At 37.9% G+C, this 19,788-nt stretch overlaps 1 protein-coding gene across 3 annotated transcripts; it reads left to right on the top strand.

Annotated features, from left to right (window-relative positions):
* The first annotated feature begins 401 nt into the window (after window positions 1-401).
* On the top strand, window positions 402-15,737 carry LOC145989210 (alpha-tocopherol transfer protein-like). 3 transcript variants are annotated; one of them, XM_083124515.1, is made up of 7 exons: window positions 402-477; window positions 6,355-6,495; window positions 7,505-7,664; window positions 8,610-8,859; window positions 10,597-10,707; window positions 12,105-12,210; window positions 15,547-15,737. In XM_083124515.1, exons 2-7 carry the CDS (start codon window positions 6,360-6,362, stop codon window positions 15,699-15,701), a joined length of 918 nt encoding a protein of 305 aa, XP_082980641.1. In that variant the 5' UTR covers window positions 402-477; window positions 6,355-6,359; the 3' UTR covers window positions 15,702-15,737. The 3 variants fall into 3 exon arrangements, with proteins under 3 accessions (XP_082980641.1, XP_082980642.1, XP_082980640.1); XM_083124514.1 differs by lacking the exon at window positions 402-477 and adding an exon at window positions 5,109-5,288; XM_083124516.1 differs by lacking the exons at window positions 402-477; window positions 10,597-10,707 and adding an exon at window positions 5,108-5,288.
* The last annotated feature ends 4,051 nt before the right edge of the window (window positions 15,738-19,788 follow it).

Here is a 19,788-nt window from a genome sequence, read left to right as displayed (position 1 = left end):
CTCTGTGAACACTGTAATTGGGCATGTGCCTGTTTGTTCGAAATATATAAATAAACAAATGTCAGATAAACCACGAAGAGTTCGAGTTCTTAACTTCCAAAATACAGATTCATTCTTCATACAAGTTTACTAACACACTTTCTCTTAAAGCCTTTACGTTAAACACACACACGTTCTCACAGATTCCCAATCTGGGCACCATTCTTAAGACGTTCCCAATTTACATCAGAACACACGATCAGCCGAACATTCTGCTCGACTGATCGTCATACTTCTGATAACCTTGGCCTCAAGCCATTGTCCTTGTCATATACCTATAGAGGGCTGCTTACTTTCCATTTTCTTTTTCTGTTTTTCTACACTGCGTTCTCCTGTAGTACAGCGGGAGGGGGGAGGACGAAAACAGGTTTTGATGTGGTGTCCCAGTTTCCACAACACGTAGAAGAGGTACGCTGCTTAAGCTTATATCAACAGACTGTAAGTACAACGTTTCTTCCTTCAACATTATACAGTACTTTTTTTCTTACTTTGAGTTGCTCTTCTGACATTTTTGGCAAATTGCCACAATGAGAATGAAATTGTGATTACATGTAATCGACGAAGAGGCATTCATAAAGGGGCACGCATGCATAGGTCGGGACTCGAACCTCAGAATCTCGTTTCGACGTTACTGTGTTCTCTCTCCTGTATTTATGCAGCTCGGAGCATAGAATCAGGGTTGCCACTGTTAGTTGTTTTCTTCTCGATAAGCAATAACATTTTTAGCACAATACCGATAGAGCACGTGACTAATCTACCTACACAAGATTGTTTCGCTGGGAAGAGAGAGGGAATGGACACCTCATTAGAACGACGTATGACGTTTGTGTGTGACGATAAATGTACGTACGTCGTGAATTGATTGATTGGTTGATTTAGTTTATTTTGCTTCGCGTTTTGTGCCTCTTGGATAATTTGCGAAGATGGAGGATGAGTGATGAAACGTCGTGAAGAAGTGACTGGGGGTAAGCCCACAGACTTCACCATACAGACTCTGCCTGGACAGTAATTCCTATCTGATAACGGGGACAGGATACACCGAGAAGGGAACTCCTTTCGCTAGAGGCCAAAATTATATCTTTTTGTAAATAAGAAAATAAACCAGACAATATTTTAAAGTATTCAGGCGTTTTTTTTATTTGCTTAAAAAAAACTGTCTATGGTCATCTGCTGTTATTTTCTCACGGCATTTAAATTATTTTTTGTGTTTAACTGCATCTTGGGGGGCTCCTTTCGTTGTTGCAAGGTGTAGTTGGAGATAAGTGGTATCCGACAAGCTGAGAGAGCCGTGGTGAAGAATCAGTGGATCTGGAAGTCCACGGTCCAGAGGTAATCTCACAAATATGAGAAATTGAACTCTGAGTGCCAAATCTTACTTTAAAATAGTCACCGTGTACGTGCAATATTTTATAGCAATAGTGACGGTTTCTAGCCGGATAAAACTTGTTGCTGTGAAGCACGATCTTCGGGACTACAAGGATAACTTGAAGGTGCTGAAGTGGCAACCGCGTGCGACAGAACTCAGCCCCTAGAATGGCTACGTGACTTCACAAATCTATGCGGACAACCATATGTATGTCCCACGTTTACTAATAAGGTGGGCATTATAGGGTCAGATTGGGTGTAGGTCAGCTCATTGGGTCTAGGTCTATATAGCTTTGAATTCACTTACCATTGATCTGGAGTAGGCTTACACGCTTTCATACTTCGACAGTGGCGTGACTAACGTACAAAAACTAATCGTACAATGGGTTCCATGACTAGTACCGTGCAAATTGTCCATCGCCATGTTTGTGCGCTTTATTTGACCCAATAGGAGCTTCAAGAATTAAAGGAAAACTCAAAACAAGTTGTTCACAACTTCTGCACCAGCATACATGATAATCCATCGCTTAATAACACATAGGATGTGAGAGAGAAGTTAATGAAAATAGTCATGGACAATTTGCACGATAATACTCATCGATCCCATTGCACAAAAACTGCCAAATATCTAGAAGAGTCTGGTTGTGTTATTTTCTTTACCGTTCTCTTGGTCTGGACAAGGTGATGGAAAATATCGAAACAAAAAACAACGACCCAGCAGCAAACTATAAAATAGCACAGCCAATTCGAATTATGTGAATTTTGATTGTTTTCTTCTAAGCTTATTTGGATTTATATTTTTGTTACACTCGCAGCTATCCTTCTAAATCAGAAATTGGTGAAGTGAAGGCAAATTGAGCAATATTTAAGTTGCAGAAATTCAGGAGTGAGGGGCCATTAATATTCTTTGCGTAGGAAGGGGAGGGGGCAAATTTTTAGTTACGCCACGTCTACTGGAAGTCCGTTGTGAATGAAACCAAAGAGCTGAAATGTCAGATAAGTGATTTTTACGTGCTGTTTACTGGCCATTCTCTTGTCCTGAGTGTCTTGCTGCTACCGGTATGAGAAATATAGCAAGTGTCTGAAATGGAAATAATGAAGAAATATGTTTTAGATTAAAATAGAAAATGTTTGAATTTCATAACATAAGATATCTGCGTTTTCCTGAAGGTGCCAATGCGTTAAGTGTGTCAATAGGAAATATACGGAAAAAATATGTTTTTTGAGTGAATTTTTTGAACGGCAAGAAGTATGAAATGTTTAACAAAAAAAAAATCAAGTATATTAAGTGAAGGACATAAGTTATTTCCAGTCACTACCGAGAAGAAATCAATAGTCCCGCCTATTTCGCTGCTCTTTTTAATACCAGGTGTAGCGCAGGCGTATCCCGGTGTCAGGCTGGTGCAAGGAAATGACGTTCACCCAAGTAGACGAATAGCGGTGTTCTTGTTCAGAAGATCCAACAAATGATTGTCTGCTCCTCAGCCGAACAAACAGGCTGAGGTAGCAAGAGGCAGAGGTCACTCACTCTTCCAGAAGGGTGCAGCCAGCTATACCGCGTTTGTTACAACCTGTCCCGGTTCCCGCGCTAGCTGTTCGCTGGCTTTTCTCCGTGCTGGGGAAAGTCAAAGCCAGGCAGTCAATTAAAATACGCAACGTCGCAACAGCGTCTACGTATGCGCCCCTCTTCTGGCTCCCATTCGCTGCTCGCTGCCCAGCAGACGATTTTTTTCCTCGTTTCTCATTGGCACCGAAACTGTCGAGCGATCGCTAGCGCGGGAAAGGGGACAGGTTCTAACAAACGCGGTATAGCTGTGGCAACCGGGCTCCCTCATTCGCGGACCTGATTGGTTCTTGCAGACACACCCCCACAAGCCGCAAGCCCGCGAAGAGATCTTTTTAAGACCTCATGGAGTATAGATCAGTTAGCACGCACCATGTGACCACACACTGCACCACTCCAGAACGTAGTGCAAACGATTTAAACACCAAATGAACGAAGTAGACGAGTCGGTGTTGCACCGTGGAATCAACTAGATGTGTGAGTGCAGAGAAAGTCAAAACGTGCAGCGTAGAAAGATAACTCGAAAACCAGAAAAATTTGCTAATTCCAACAGTTTTTTTTTATGTGTATAAAGTGCATTTAGTTCTATTAGTAGTTATTCGCACATCATATTCTCTATGAATTGTTACTATTCAGACTGACAAAGAAAGAACTCAAGTTTTTCAGAACTCGTAAAATCTTCCCACCTATACACAGCGCTTTATTAGTACTTGAAAAGTCATTCTGGGTATTGTTTATTTCAGATAAATGTACATTACTTAAATCAGTTGTGTGAAAACAAAGAATTTGCCTTAACCCTCCGCTGGGCACGTGGGGTCTTTAGAGACCCCGCATGTTTTTTTCAAGGGTATCGACTAAATTAAATAGGCTATAGCGGTGTCACCAACGGTTGAAATATCTTATTTTGATTTATTTTCTATAGCATCGTCATATTATAAGCGAAAAGCTATTTTTTTTTTTTTTGTTGATTGGTCCTAAATATAATGCCACTTCGGACGGGCAGTTGGGGCCTTTGAGGACCCCAATGAATATTTCGATTTATTGCTTCTTCTACCGCTCGATATTATTATTATATTATTATTATTATTATTATTATTATAGTATCATTTGCTGTTTTTTCAGAATTCTGATTGTCGGTTGGTCTGGCTGCCCAGTATTACGCAACAAGTCCCGTTTCCCGGACATGTTTTCTTGATGCCAACTTACCTAATGTATTGTTTAAATTTTAACTTCTTCACAAAGGCCAAAATTTGCCCTTACACTCCCCATCCTCGATGGAAAATTATGGATAAAGCCCTGAATACCTCCAATCCAGGTGGTACAGTCAGTATGGCGTCTGACTGTACGCGGGAGACCCGGATTATATTCCCGGGTGGTTAATCTAATGTCTGAAACCATGATTATAGTCTGTGATGTTCCTAATTTGTTAAAAAACAAGTAAAACTATGTTGTTATTGTCAAATATATAAAAAAGAAAGGTTATATCGTGATCTTTCCGTAGTTTTAGAAACAGGAGTTATTTGAAATTTCTAAGGGAGATTTGAGAAGTCTCAGAATTGGATTGTTGGTTGGCCTCGCTGCAGTGTTATCGCAAAGATAAAATAAATTTAAGGTGAAAACACTTATTTGAGTTACAGTAATGATTTGCATGCGATATATTATCCACCAATTTCAATTTAATTAAAACATAAAGCTGGGGTCTTAAAAAAAAACCTAGTGCCCATCCACGTATTATTTCCAGCCGAGAGTTAAGGAAGAACTCTGCGAGGAAGTTATGTTGTAATCGGATGATCCATTCACAATATATGCTGTCCATCAAGTATGCAATGTCTAAGGTCAAATGTTACGTCAACGGTTTCCGTTTCAAAAAATGTCAGTTTACGAAAGAAGCCAGCACAGATCAACCTACCGTGTAGAAGATGTGAAGAAGCAAAAGTAACCAAATCCATTCTGTACGGATTTTGGACATGCAAAATTTCACAAATTATCTTGGCCTTCATGGAATGAGAAATTGATTGTTGTCCTTCATGAACAGAAGAAAGATTTAACGATTTTTCCATAGTACGGTTCCGGTTTTATAGCTCGATGTTTACAGCATTGATCTCTTGCCAATCGCCTTGAATGTTGTAGTAACATTATGAGCGTCATGGGTGAGGAAGTGGCGTACTAACAGATGTCAAACTGCAGTGCATTCAAAAATTCCGTGCCGTGTCCATCAGGGTTTGCATATTGTCTCTGCTGCGTCAGTTTCCATATAACGATAACTTGGTTCAAATATTTGTTGTATTATCCTTTTTGCTTGAAAAACTCCTAGCATAGGGTATGTATGAAAATTTCTTTATGTTTAATTATTTTTCAATATAAGAGTTATTCTTGAAGAAATTCTCCTTACGTTACTAAATGACGGGCAGTTATAGGCCAATGCTTTACTGTCTAACAAAATCGGATTTGCGAACATCATATAAATCAGTAGATTGTTTTTGGTGTATTTTCATAACACCATTTTAAGGGTATCCTTGCGGCCCATTCGGTATGCTTTGAAGTGGAGAATGCGAATATATAGGTCGTTACGTATAGGTAACTTCATGGATTCATCTAGTCTTGCAAATCAGCCAAATAAGATGCCGGACGAAAAATCGATTTTCTCTACTCTGCGCATGGAGGAATTTAGAACTATTGTTGCCAAACAGTCAATTTTCTATAAATTCATCTGTGTAGAAAAATACCTTGCATTCCATGCTGTGCTACAGGGACGTACTAGCACTGAGGGCAAGGGGGCATTGTCCCCTGGGCCCTGCTGCATGTTTTCTCACATGACCACCCTCTTAATGAACAAAATTATATTCAATTATTATTATACAATTATAAACTCCAAGGAATTTATATAAATTAGGCTAAAGAACACTTTTGTGATGATTCAAGTAATAAGTGCTAACAAAACATTTTAGAATCATTCTGTTAGATCTCCAATTTGATATTTCAATGGTTTATATTATTTATACTGTACTCGGTTTTAAATATTATGAAACTTAATATAATGATCCAGATAAGGTTTTTAAAACAGTAAAACAATTACACCCACTATTGTTTTAAAGTTGGCGGTACACTATCTGCAATGGATTAGTTTCAATAATATTTTTATTATGTCTTTTCTTTCGTAACAAACTTTTTGAACATGCGATGTAGGAATTATAGAAATATATATTTGCATTTTACGAACACTGCTTTCGTATTATGTATTTTTGTCCCTCCCCCTCCCCCCAGTTTCTACGTACTAGTTTCTACGTAAGCCAGTACGCCCCTGTAGTGACAAGTTGCATTCTATGTTCAGCAATTCAGAAAGCAAAACGAAACAATGATTATGATGATCATGTTTATTATTACAGGAACAATGGTTTTCGACACAACCCCCGAGGAACGGGAGCTCGTGTTCCGGGAACTGGGGGAGGACCCATCCCAAATGCAGGCGGACGTGGACATTATCTTGGAATGGCTCGCCCGTCAGCCTCACCTACCTAGCGAAATGGGTACGTATGCCGCAAAATCGTGCCGGAGAGAGGAGGATTCCCCGTGCAGCCGCTCGTTGTTCCGGGCACGGCGATCGCAAGGTCGGTCGCCGACCCACAGGCCGTGCTCCCGAGCCTCAGCATAACCCACGCATTTTGCTGTTTGGCAGTGGACTGTGCCGAAGTGACATTTTCATCCTGCGGATAATTTTCAGAATCACCCTACAGTGCACCGAATGGTTAACAAAATTTAGGCCTTGCGATAGTCGTGTACTTCCTGTAGAATTACCATACGTATGTAACTCTTGCGATTAATGGAATGAAACTATGATGTACGTACAAACATTGTGGGTTTCATCCATGCTTTATACTGAAACTCGTGCTTCTTTTATAGACTTGATATAGCAACTCTGAAATAATGCAATCTAAATGGGTACCATAACATTCAAGTATAATTCCAAGATTTCAAGGCGAAAATTCTAAAATTTCGATGCTAAGAATGGAATGACACACAAAGATATTTTTCCTATTTTGATAAAGGTATTGATACTGTCTAAATATGGAAATTTTAACTGTTTGTAGCGTATGCTTTCTAAAGTATATAATATGGTGCATAAAATATTACATTGCAGGAAAATTGAATACTCACTTAGAAAATAAATTTTCCTTACTTAAAATTATTAATTATTCCTCTTTTGAAGTGTAAATTGTATTTCCCGTTTATGTGGCAATGAAAAGCAGGCATCCTTAAATGAAAAGAAAAAGTAGCATATTCTAAGTTTGAAACTTAAACTGCTTGAATCTTTAAAGTGAGGTTGACAAAATAAAGATTGTGGAAGTTCTTTTCCCCAACCAACATGAACACCAATAAATGTTTGAAAAAAATATCGCCTGGATCACGAGATTTCATTACTACATGTCAGAAATTTCACTTTTGTTAAGAAAATTCGAAAATTTCCAGGTAAGTAGACAACATCCTGATAATTTATTGACTGTTCACTGAACTCCAGACTGGACTTCTCTTCAACAGATAGGGAATTCATAGCCACATACATTCGGGCGTGCAAGTACAGTCTCGAGAAGGTGAAGCAGAAACTGGAAATGTACTTCACAGTGAAAGCAGCCCTTCCGGAGTTCTTCAGCAACACAGATCCTATCTCGCCTGAAGTGGTGCCTTACTTCCAGTACGGGTGAGACATTGCTATGTTTAAAATTCTACTTCTAACCCTTCCATTCCACTGTCTGCCACTTTCGGTAAGTTACTTTCTTTTTTGAAAGTCACTGAGTTAGATTTACTTAAGTTTGATTTGCTCAGTTACAGTTTACTGATGACTAAGGTTAGGATTTTGATAAGTTTGCATAATGTTACAAGAAAATAATTAAATCAATCTGGTTCATTTGGGTATAATGTATGCATACTTGGTTAGTTCCTAGTAATAGAGCATATTTTATGTAAAGAGGAAAGTTTAGCGGGATCAAACTCCTCTCATTCGTTAAATATACAGTTTGGGTTGATTAACTAAGCATTTACACTAAAAATGTTTTCAGAGAAATGTTATTTCTTGAATGTAATATGTTTTTAATATTTATTTATTATCGTTGGAATACTGAAAGTTTAACTATTACGATTTCCAGAGATCTAAAAAAAGTAACCGATTACAGTTACCATTACATTATTTACAAAACTAATCTGTCATATACAAGGACGTATTTAGAGGGGGGGGCAGAAGGTCTTCCCTCCGAAAGACTAACGAAGTCCAAAATTAAGTAAGCAAAGTACTTCTTTTCTTTGGTAGGAAAGCTGTTGTTATACAAATGTTAATTATCTTAACGAAGCCAGATAAAGAATACATGCCTTTCTTTATCTGTTCATGCAATAATAACAATAACAATAATTAATAATGTTATTTTAATATTCTTAACCTATTGATTATAAGCGTTATTACTGTTATTATTACTTTATTATTTAATTATTGTTGTTATAATTATTACAAAGCCTGTTTTGTCCCGGCAAATAACTCATCCAGCTCTGAATTGATGCAAGTAATGCACCAACTATGCTCATTTGTAATCTGTATCCACTCCCGAATACCTACATATGGGTCGCACCTCTATGTTTTTCTACTTCTTCACAGATACTTCACTCCTTTGGCACGACTGACTCCACAAGGCTATAGGGTGTTGCTCTTAGGTTTCAACTATTGCGAAGCTTCGAAGCTTGACGTCGACCTCTTCGCGAAGGCCATCTTCACGGTGGACGACGTCCTAACGTACAAAGGAGGGGTGACGTCTGGGATTGTCCTGATACTGGAACCGAATGGATTCTCTGTCGAGCATTTCCTCAAAGCGCCTGTGCAGTGGAAGAAGTTCCTCACGTGCATACAAGTAAGTTCTCATTAGAGTGAGGTTTTTGTTTTGCCTTTTTATTATTCCTTTATCTTAAAACACAGGTTTTAAAGTTTTAAATTCTTTTCATGTTGTTTTCGAGCCTGATAACGCACTTCTGGGTATCAATAAAATGTGTAATTTTGGTTTCTTTGAAATGTTCGTGTCTGATATTCTCGAATGATGTATTTTAGCGCATGACGCAGTACAGCAGCTGATTAAAAAGTACCCTTTCATGCATTTCTGTGTGAATTTTGATGCACAAAAGTGATGGATTGATTTGTTTATTTTGTCTTTTTTTGCCACTTCTGGCTAATCGCTAATGATGGTGATAATGGTGATAATTAGAGATAATGGTGATAATTAGAGATAATGGTGATAATTAAAGACCGAAATATTTTCCTCTAAAAAGGACCCAAAAAAGGAAAATTATTTCCAAAGAAAGGGTGAAAACGCACTATAGTTTTCTTGCACTCCACTAAAGATACCATTTTAAATGAAAGCTCAATACATGTATACCATTCATACATAAAAAGGGATGCATTAAATTTCGTATTAATGTATCCCATTTTATAATATATGAATGGTATATATTGCGTTAATTTAAAATAATATTTTTAGTGGAGTGCAAAAATAAACTATAGTCCTTTTTTATTTCCCTTTTTTATGGTAAAGTACAGCTAATAATCTTACCATTCGTTTCGATGAAATCTTCCTTGTAACAGCTTACCGCATTCCATTGCTTGCTGCCACCTGGCGTCGCCATTTCACTGACACTCAATACTGTCGTCACTGTGAAGTTAAAACTATTCTAAAAAAAAAACTTCCCAATAAAAGTCTAAATCTAGCTGATAAGTACACTTTCAATGCGTAAGCCCAGATCGTATTGTTTCAACAATCGCTGCAACGTACGCCCAACACTCATGGAGGGAAGGGAAGGTAGAAGGCGCTTGTTCTTCTTTCCTCTAAACTGCACCAAGTAGACAACTGTTGAATGTTTTGTTTAGAGAAAATAGTCTAACAAAATATTTTATATGTTATCAATAAAGGAACCAAGGAAGGTGCTTTTTAGAAAAGGAGAAGAAAGGAATGTAGGCTCAAAAACTAGTCAATAAAGGGCCCAGAAAGGAAAATGCTTTAAAAAAGGGGAAGAAAACGGAATGAGGGCTGAAAAAAGGGAAGTCAAAACCATGTGATCTTATTGGTGGAAGATAATTATCAACACTGTTGTTATTTATTCCATGATCCGTGTTGAAAAATGGAAAAGGACTTCACTTTAATATCCAGTCTCTGGTGACAATGAATGAATGAATTACCGTAATTATGTTATTTTGCATCGGTTTTCTGCTAGGAATCAGCCGATGGAATTTTTTCACGGTCATCACAAGAATTTTTCATATTATTTAGGTACACTTAATGATTTGCAATTACCCTTCAAATGTATCCTCCCGATTATGATACAAGTAGTAGTAGTTCTTGATTGTGTGCCAATCAACTTTTCATTGTTCACCATTGGCTCCCGAACATCGCAAGAAGTCAAGAACAGTGTACGACATCATCACCTTATGGCGAATTCAGTCGGAAGAAAACGCTTTGGTTCAAATGCGTGGGCGGTAAAGCACGGTCGTGCAGCTGGATGTATTACACTGACTTACTTTATGGTTTCAGTGAATTCATTAAGTTTTAACTTATTATTTCACATTTTGGATATCAAAGTCACATTTCTGATACTTGCAGGACGCCTATCCTAATATGGTGAAGCAAATACACATCATAAGGACTCATCCATTCATCGCAAAGCTCTTGTCGTTGATAAAACCGTTCTTAAAGCAGAAGCTTGTTAACAGGGTGAGTAACAGTCGACATTTGCTGGTAAGTTATTATATCAAGTAATTTGGATTATGAATACAGTGTCCGAAACCAATGGATCTCGAATACTCTATCCCATAACCCAATTTCGAATTCTCCATCGGATATCCAAACCCTTCATCCTAGTATCGAATTGAATATTCCAAACTTGAATCCGAATATTGGATATGATATCAGAATTCTGGATTCAAGTATTGGATCGGATATCCAAATCCTGAATCAGATACCCCAATCTTGAATTTTGAATCAGACTCCCGAATCTTAGATCCGATATCCAAAGCTAATAGGAGAATGCATTGAAATGATACTATGGTTCAGCAACACAGAGCATTTTTCTATTTTTTTGAAAAAATAACTGTTCATAACTTGCGAACCAATAAACATATATGTAAATTGATTTCGGCGGTGACTTTCTGTGACTTTTCTACTCCAATTTCATGTATCAGATGGTCCCTTTTCCATTGTAGAAAAATATAGTCCAGACTTCAAGATGGCGGTCGTGTTGGGTTTATGTCGCATAAGTAACGCAGGTAATATCACGATGTCATCAGAATTTCAATTGTCATCTTCTTTTGGAGACTACAGAGGCGTATTAGGCCTCCCTGGTGGCGCAGTGGTAGGTCCAGTCCCGATTAGCCTTACTGTGCACAAAGTGGACTTAAAACACGAAATCAAACAACCAACCAATTACAGTGGCGTATTTTTACTCTAAACACAACATTTAAATCGTACAACTTAAGTGGTTAGTTATTCTATGGTCTAAGATAACTGGTAAGAAATAATTACGATATTTCTATCAATGACAGATATTATTTAATTTATGTTATTTTTTGTCTTAGAATTGTTGTTGTTTATTGTAGTTTTACACCTAATAAACTTAGTGTATAAATCTAGAGTGATATCACTCGTCACAGTGATGCACTTGTCCCATCTCAAAGGTTAAATTATACAGATGAATCTGAGTTTTTGAAGCAACACCATTGCAAGAAGTTACATAATGTACTTCAATAGAATAGTAGTACTATAATGCTAACAGTTTGACTTCAATGATTTCCAATTTATCCATTAACTTTTTGTTGCATTATTTTTGGAGGGGTTTAATTTAGGAAAAACACATCCCTGAACCATCATTTTGTGCAAAATTTTTAGGGATTCCACCAACCTACGCCATACGAAAATCCCCGAGTTCTAAACTTGTCATATTAACCAACCTGTATGTATTCATCTTGCTTCCTTTCGTAATTTATTGCGCGATTGATGAATTATGACTGCGTTCTTCTTATCGTTGTGATACACTGACGCAATTGTATTATTCATCAAGTTCTCCTCTACCACTAGAAACAAAATGGTAAGTAGTATTATATCTTTACCCGCAGATACATTTTCATGGCGATGACCTCAAAAACCTCTACAATTACGTTCAGAGGGAGCAGCTGCCAAATGAGATGGGAGGGGATGCCGGAACATTATCTCAACTTTATGGTGAGTAATTCGTAGATCAACACACTTAAAATGTGCAAAGAAAAGCAGGCAAAGAAACACTAATATCGTTTAAACACGTTTTAAAGAGCACAATTAACATTGAAACATGTAGTTCAAAACACAATCAAATGACAGTTGAAAGACGATGAACAAGACTATTATCACAGATAAGTTAACTTATCTGTGCTATTATTCTCAATCTTGAAATGTGTAAAACTGCTCTCGTACACATAACAAATTGACAGCGATTTCAGTTTTTTTCCCGACAGATGGCAGTGCATAAGACAAATTGAAACAAATAGACTTCTCGTAACGAAGATAACCTAACCTGCTTTCCAAATTGAGGTGTACCAGAAACGTGAAAGAAGTGTGATGTATATCCTAAGTGTTACGGATAAGTAATTGAGTAGTCATAATGGACCGTACAATAGTCCTTCCACACAAATCAAATTTCATTTTCTTCAAGAAAATAAGGAAATGAAATTAATTTGATACATTATGATTCCATTTCAGTAACTAAAGATTTTTCCCTGCTCTTTTTAATATTTTGGTAAAAATGTCATAGCCGGGAAATGGATTTCTTCAAATTTTCAGGAGAAAGTACTTACGGAATTGAGTTTCTGTGTAATTTCGAAAGGTCGTAGAAGTGTTGTCTCGCATTTTTCAATGTATTTGGCCGCTAGATCATGTATTTTTCTATAATAATGTCCGTCCTATGCACGAAAGCTGTTGCTTGCATTTCCATCCATGTACTCGAACCGGATGTTGCGAGCATCTGATGACGTAATCCCCCGGTAAGTGTTTCCAAACAGACAATTCTTTCACTAAAGCAACCTAACCTAACCTTGCCGTGATGATGCGTGGGGCTATCGTGAATGGTTTTTTGGGCTATTCGTGGATGGTCATACTATCCCGAATGGTTTTTGGGGCTATGCGTGAATGGTTTTTGGGTCTATGCGGGAATGGTTTTCGGGGCTATGCGGGATTTTTTTTGTTAAGAAGATTGAAACACTGCTTTGCCGTTTGAAACACAACGCTAGTCAAGATTTTCCCGCCATTTTGCGTGTTCAGGAAGCGAGAAAAGAAAGAAAAATAATTACTCGATATGTCGACAATAGATACTAATTTCGTTAAAAAAAAAAGCGAAATCCCTTGTTAAACACTTTTTCGCAATGCAGAATAGGTGAGTAGCTACGAATATCAACAATTACAGAATAAACGAGTTACAGACATTTCCCGGCTTTGATAGTTTTACCAATATTTTAAAATATAATTCCTTAAAATGTATTTTAACGTCGCTTTTTATTTTGCCATTTTGGCTAATTGGCGGCGACGAAGTTGAATCATGATTGGATGAAATTACAGGAGATCAGAAAGAAACACGTATACCTTTGGTAACAAGATCGTGAGTCCATTGCTCAACACGTTCCGTTCGCGTGTCCACTACAATCGAAAATAAGAACTGCGACAGTTCATAAATATTCATTAATCGTAACATGTTGGTTCAAAAATCTCAACATCTGTATAGGGAAACCTTAGTAACTCAGAATACTGACTTGTCGCTTGTAGGCTGAAATAACATGCATGTTATTAATTGTACGGAAATGATAGAAATGTGGAAACATTAGTCGAAAATATATATTTAAAAGGTTTGAAATTATTAATCATAACAAGCCTTGTAAAAACTTATATTGTGTTTACGGTATAGATAGATGTTTCAAGTTTCATCCAATACTTCACATAACTAAGGACTTGAACCAGGTCCGTACCCAGGATTGAGGGAGGGGCTTAACTCTCAAGAAGTTCCTTGTGACACACGTTGAGAGTTCCTCAGCAGGGGTTTTCATTGTGAGCAGGAACAGCCCAACATCATACAGTACTGACGTTACACTTTCATTGCCATAAAAAGCCTTCATTTTCTGATGAATGTCAATTGGGGGACACATTTTCTGCAGTTAGAAACTTGGTCACCACACGCAGTTTCAGGTGCACGGACATAGTATGGTTACATGCTGCAATTTTCCTTGCTCTAGTTCAGCAACCCCTGGTGATAGAAGTTTGAAACTTGGAATGGAGAAGGGAAAAAGTCTGAAGAGTACAATGCATGGTTGCTTAAAATCCAAAATGTCTTTAAACCGTCACTAAAAAATAGGTGGCATTACTTTTCAGGCTGCCCTCGTACCTTGGTAAATATGCGTTTCCGGACATATGTTGATATGAACTTTTTTGTTCCTTTACTTATCAGGAATCACCTGCTGAAGTTTGTCCCTATAGTTTCTGTTCACCCTGTATATACAGGGTGGTCCAAAAGTCCCGGAAGGGTCACATATCGTGAGAAATACACATCGAATCGGAAAACTAAAAAATACGTTTTTAATAAGTGAAAGAAAGCTATTCAATGATATCACACTTGATTCCCCACCCCCGCTCCATATACTATATTGAAAGGTCTTGACGTGCAGATTCCGAATCTGCAATCTGAAAACGGGGGTGGGGAATCAAGTGTGATATCATTGAATAGCTTTCTTTCACTTATTAAACACTTATTTTTTCGTTTTCCGATTCGATGTGTATTTCTCACGATGTGTGACCGTTCCGGGACTTTTGGACCACCTGGTATATATACATGCATATATATATGTCATGACATTCTATGTATAAAAAATAATATATTTATAAATTAAATGTTACGTATTCGCAATTATTATTACAATAAGGAACATGTCTAAAAATGTGTTAACAAAATTAAATAATAAAGATACATTTTCGCATCACGACTGCAGTTCGAAGAAAGACGGGACAGGGATTAAAAGTAATGGACTTTTATGACTATATCGGTGAATCGGACGTCTGATAGCTTTGCATCAATGGTTACAAAACTAAAACTACCCAATATTGCACATTTCAGACTCTGTTCGCCTTCCTGTCTCCACAATAAACACATTCATTTACGAGAGAACAAAATTTAAATACGAGTATTAACAAATTTGAAAAATGGTGAATGTTATTTTCGTAGCTTTGAATAGGTTCACATTTAAATATTCCATGGTCCCCATGACCCCTCCCCTGGGTACGGGCCTGATCTGAACTTCTTTCCACGTCATCATGGCGATTTTAGACCTAACAGTACAGCCCATCCTGAATGTGAGCTCCTTGGAATATGTAATTTTCTTTCCACGTCATCATGGCGATTTTAGACCTAACACTACTGCCCATCCTGAATGTGAGCTCCTTGTAATATGTAATTTTCTTTCCACGTCATCATGGCGATTTTAGACCTAACAGTACTGCCCATCCTGAACGTGACCTCCTTGTAATATGTAATTTTCTTTCCAGCTGATTGGAGGAGGTATTTGACCGTGGAGATGAGACAGTGGGTGGTTGGAATGGAGAGCAAAAAGGCTATAGAGGCGCTACGGACGGGAAAAGCTGTCACACATGGCGAGCTCTTCGGTGTTGAAGGAACATTTCGACAACTGACTGTCGATTAGTGGAACGAAGCGTATTTATATAATGTATTTACCATTAAACAGTATTTGGAAAATCGATCTGTGGATTTTGTGTTCCTTTACAGGGCGTTTGATTCTCCCCACATTCGAGAGCTTGCGTCCAATGCCCAGCGACGGCGCCAGCCTGAAATAAGTGGGGAGCTACAGATTTCGGAGTCAAATTCTCGGGGGGTAGCTAATACCTACTAAAATGTACTTACTTCATACTCTTAGGGTATAATTTTACACCTTGCCTATTTTACAATCAGAACTCAAGATAAATCAATGAGATGGTGCATTTTGTTCCATCATATACAAAAGTACTTTTAGGCACAAATCCTTTATAAAATGCAATAATTATATTGTTTCTTTTCCTAAGCCATTATTGAGTTGAATAATATCAGTCTTACTATTCATGTGAAAAGTACAAAATACACCATAAAAACTACACTAATTACATTATCAACTCGCTGGATATTCGTATAAATACTACACGTAACACTATTTCTATTGAAACAGTGTGACTAATTTGTTGCTAAAATGAGAAAATGAGCCACAGCAAGAAACTACGATAAGATACGTCTGTTTCTATGAGCACCACAACATTTTTTTTAAATCCAAAGATTTTGCAAGCTCTTCAAAGGAAAGAGCAGATAGAGCGCTCAACCTCTCGTCACCAATTATATTTCGAAGGTTTGTCGCAAGCAACCGTTGATGGGAATATGAACATTTCAATAACACCAAGCTTATAAAGTTCGTAAAAGGATATTTTGAATGTTTCAATCATTGCAAGCAGCTGCTGAATCTCTTTAATTTGGCTTCCATTCTGGCTCATACTGTGCCATGACTCTAAACTGTCCAAATCACAACAGTAGGGAGCGTATAAAGATTGCAGCTTTTCATTCTTCAGAAAAGTGGAACTAACTTAATAAAGTAGGCATCAAATAAGCGAAAACACCCTTGAATAGAAACTCTATTAATGATACCATTTTCCCTTCCATGATGAAATATCTTACTTTTCTTGTTCGACGAATGGAATTCAGAACTTAGGGCTAAAAATGGGGAGGATGCGAGAAATATCGTCCACTTAGGACGTGCCACTCTCAAGGAACTAAAATATTTTCACTACAAATCCACCTCCACTACGAGACAAATATATTGACATAAAATCAATGAATTTATGTAGTTGCAATTCTTGCACTTGGCATTTTGGTTAGAGAAGTGACTGTTGAAGATTATAATTTTATTTCACAATATATTATTCTCTGAATATTGATCAGAATTGGATCAATAGTTTTATGAGATGTGCTTCAAAGATTGATTCTTCTGCACGGAATCAAATTTCGCCACTTTAACGGTACTACAGTGCAGAAATTATTTTCTAACATCACAAAAATAATTAATTAGCATGTAGGCCTAGGCCTGCGAAGAATAAAATTTGCCCAAGCGTGCTGATTTTTGCATCGTATGCAAAAATGTTTACTTGATTGAATTTGTATTAAGATCCACTATATGCACAGAAGCTAATTGGGGCGAGACCTACAGCATATAGTGGAATCCGAGCCACTTAATGATATGTGCCTCCACCGGGGATCGAACCCGGGAGCCCTTAATTTCAAGGCAGCTGTGTTGGTGCTAGATAACCAGGGCGGGGAGGTCCAATTTTAATATTTCCAATTCTTAACATTTAAGAATTAGTTACCTTGTGTACTCTTTGATTTCTTAACGTCCTATTTCTCCCTCTTGAATATTTGCAGCGATAAGGATAAATATAACGATGAAAACAATGAGAGAACATCGATAACACTCATACCATTGTCGGTACTCGAATGAGGAACTAACCAACAGAAAATAACATTGATGGCTCTTTTGATGTTGAACGTTGTCCTACTTAAAAATCATTTTACACATCTGTTAAATTTATTCAGAAATATAACAATACGCTTTATGGAGCCTAATAATGTACACGTTTAACTGCATATGCCAACAATTAAAGAACAATCTCACAGCCACTGAATACGTCGTCCGCCTACGAGGCAGGTAATAGATTTCGTAGCAAATTTGGCTGACACTCATGATTGGCCCATTACGTAGTATCAAATGGTAGCCATTGCTATCCAGGCATATCTGCATCTACCCCCCTCCCCTTGATTTTAGAACACATCGTATTAAAACTAACATTGCGATCTAACTGAACTAGAAAATGTACTTCAACATTGTACTTGCCTCGATGGAATTTTAATAATGGAAAATGTAAACTTAAACATTTTTAAGTTTTCGGTGAAAATGCGTCTACTGTACTACAAAAAATCTTGGGGGCTACAGGAGGGGGCTGAGGCCGGTTTTGGGAGGGCTTCAGCCCCCCCTAGCTCCCCTCTAGCGCCGTCCCTGCCAACGCCATCTCGCGGCGGTTGAATGTGAAATGAAGCGCCTCGTGGTATTTACCTTGTGGATACGGGAAAGTATGTTTGACCTGCCAGAAGTGAAGGAGAAATTAGAAGACTTGTGAAACATGCTGCTGTTTGGACCATATGTGCATTCAATACATAAATTTGTTCCTAGAAATGTGGTCACAGTATCTCGAGAACACGAACTCTATGCCATTCTTAAATCAGAAGTTTAGTGCCGCAACAATACACGGTTTCCATCTGTCCTTACCCGGACCGACCTTGAGGTTGGAAGCAAGGGCACTGTTGGCTGCAGCGTCCTTCCCATGAACTCAAAAGATTGTCAACGTTTGAGTCCACGTTATGCTTCTCTTACAGGCCCGTAGCTAGAGGGGGGCAGGGGGGCAGTTGCTTTGCCCCCCCTGGGGAAAATACAGAACACATTCCTACCTGAAATTCTCTCAATGATCTTTACAATTATATCATGTGTTACTCTAGCAACATAACAAAGACAGTTATTGATTTTGTGATTTATTAGGGTGTATGGGATTCCGTACTATAATGTCGTATCATGATTGGAGGGAAGGGGGAAATCCCTTCAAGATTCAGACTTCGGAAAATGATTACGCAAGTTTCAGTATCTAGAACAGTTGTGATATTTTGAGTAGTCTTGTATTAAAGGTGCCTAAACGTGTCGGATGTTTTTCTTGGATGTGTTGCTATGAACTTGGAACTGCTTAAATTTTTGTTTCCCAAGTCTACCTTTTGGTAATATTCATTCATGTGGTAGAGAGAGGGAGTGTATATTTGATTTTTGTTACTTATCGTTGCTTTTCTGCCACTTCTAGCTAATCGCAACAATGAGTGATGACGTGAAATTGACGAAGAGACACTCATAAACAGTGCCGCAACCGCAGGGGGCATTGCCCCCCCCCCCAACCTTGGACGGCAGTTCATTCTAGGGGAAGCAAACATTGAAGTAAAAAAACAAGACTAGGAGAATCTAAGAACAGCAGGACAATTTGATAACCATGATGGAATTATTTTTTACGTGTTCCTTGCATTTTTCTTCCAGACGGCCAAGGACACTTGCAAGGGGCACAGAGGGGCATTTCCCCCCTTCCATTTCAAATTTTATACAAATAAAAATACATTTCGTAAAATTTTCTTGCACGCTTCGCTCGCAACATCTGCTGTTCTTATAGTCCAACTTCAGAGCCATAGCTATGGGGTGGCGGGAGTCGACCCTGGGAGCCAAACGATCTATAGTAAAAAAAAATGTTAAAGAGAATGCCATGGCGCCCCGTCAAGTTCTTTGCGCCCTATTAAAACAATTTATTTCTATGAAACTTAATATGAAATATTAATGATGACATTGTAATCCAAGAAGTCATTGATCAATGAAGGGATTCCTATTTGTTTGTCAGGTGTCAAAACATGTATTTCAACTATAATATAATACAATTCACACAATATTTTGCAAAATGGTTAACGTACCAGTAGGCAAACATTGTCTGTAGTGATGCAAGAGTCTCCCCTTTCAAGGAAATAGAGTCCGTGGTGGACTAAGGGACCCATGTTTTAATGTTTTAGCAAGTACAAAAAAATGTATTACACATTTTTACACAATGCATCAAGTGTAGATAATATGTAACCATTATTATTTAATTAATTCTATTTTTCTTGCATAACACAACACAATG

Source organism: Lepisma saccharinum, chromosome 6, assembly GCF_977018435.1.
Source record: "Lepisma saccharinum chromosome 6, izLepSacc3.1, whole genome shotgun sequence".
Taxonomy (NCBI): Eukaryota; Metazoa; Arthropoda; class Insecta; order Zygentoma; family Lepismatidae; genus Lepisma; species Lepisma saccharinum.
Note: the sequence above shows the minus strand (reverse complement) of the source record. Positions and strands in the feature narration are given on the sequence as shown.

Bases quoted from the DNA above. Each gene is read 5' to 3' on its own strand.
- LOC145989210 (XM_083124515.1), top strand. From the start codon at position 6,360: ATGGTTTTCGACACAACCCCCGAGGAACGGGAGCTCGTGTTCCGGGAA. The intron at 8,860-10,596 runs GTAAGTTCTCAT...TGATACTTGCAG, and splicing joins AGTTCCTCACGTGCATACAA to GACGCCTATCCTAATATGGT. The intron at 12,211-15,546 runs GTGAGTAATTCG...TTTTCTTTCCAG, and splicing joins AACATTATCTCAACTTTATG to CTGATTGGAGGAGGTATTTG.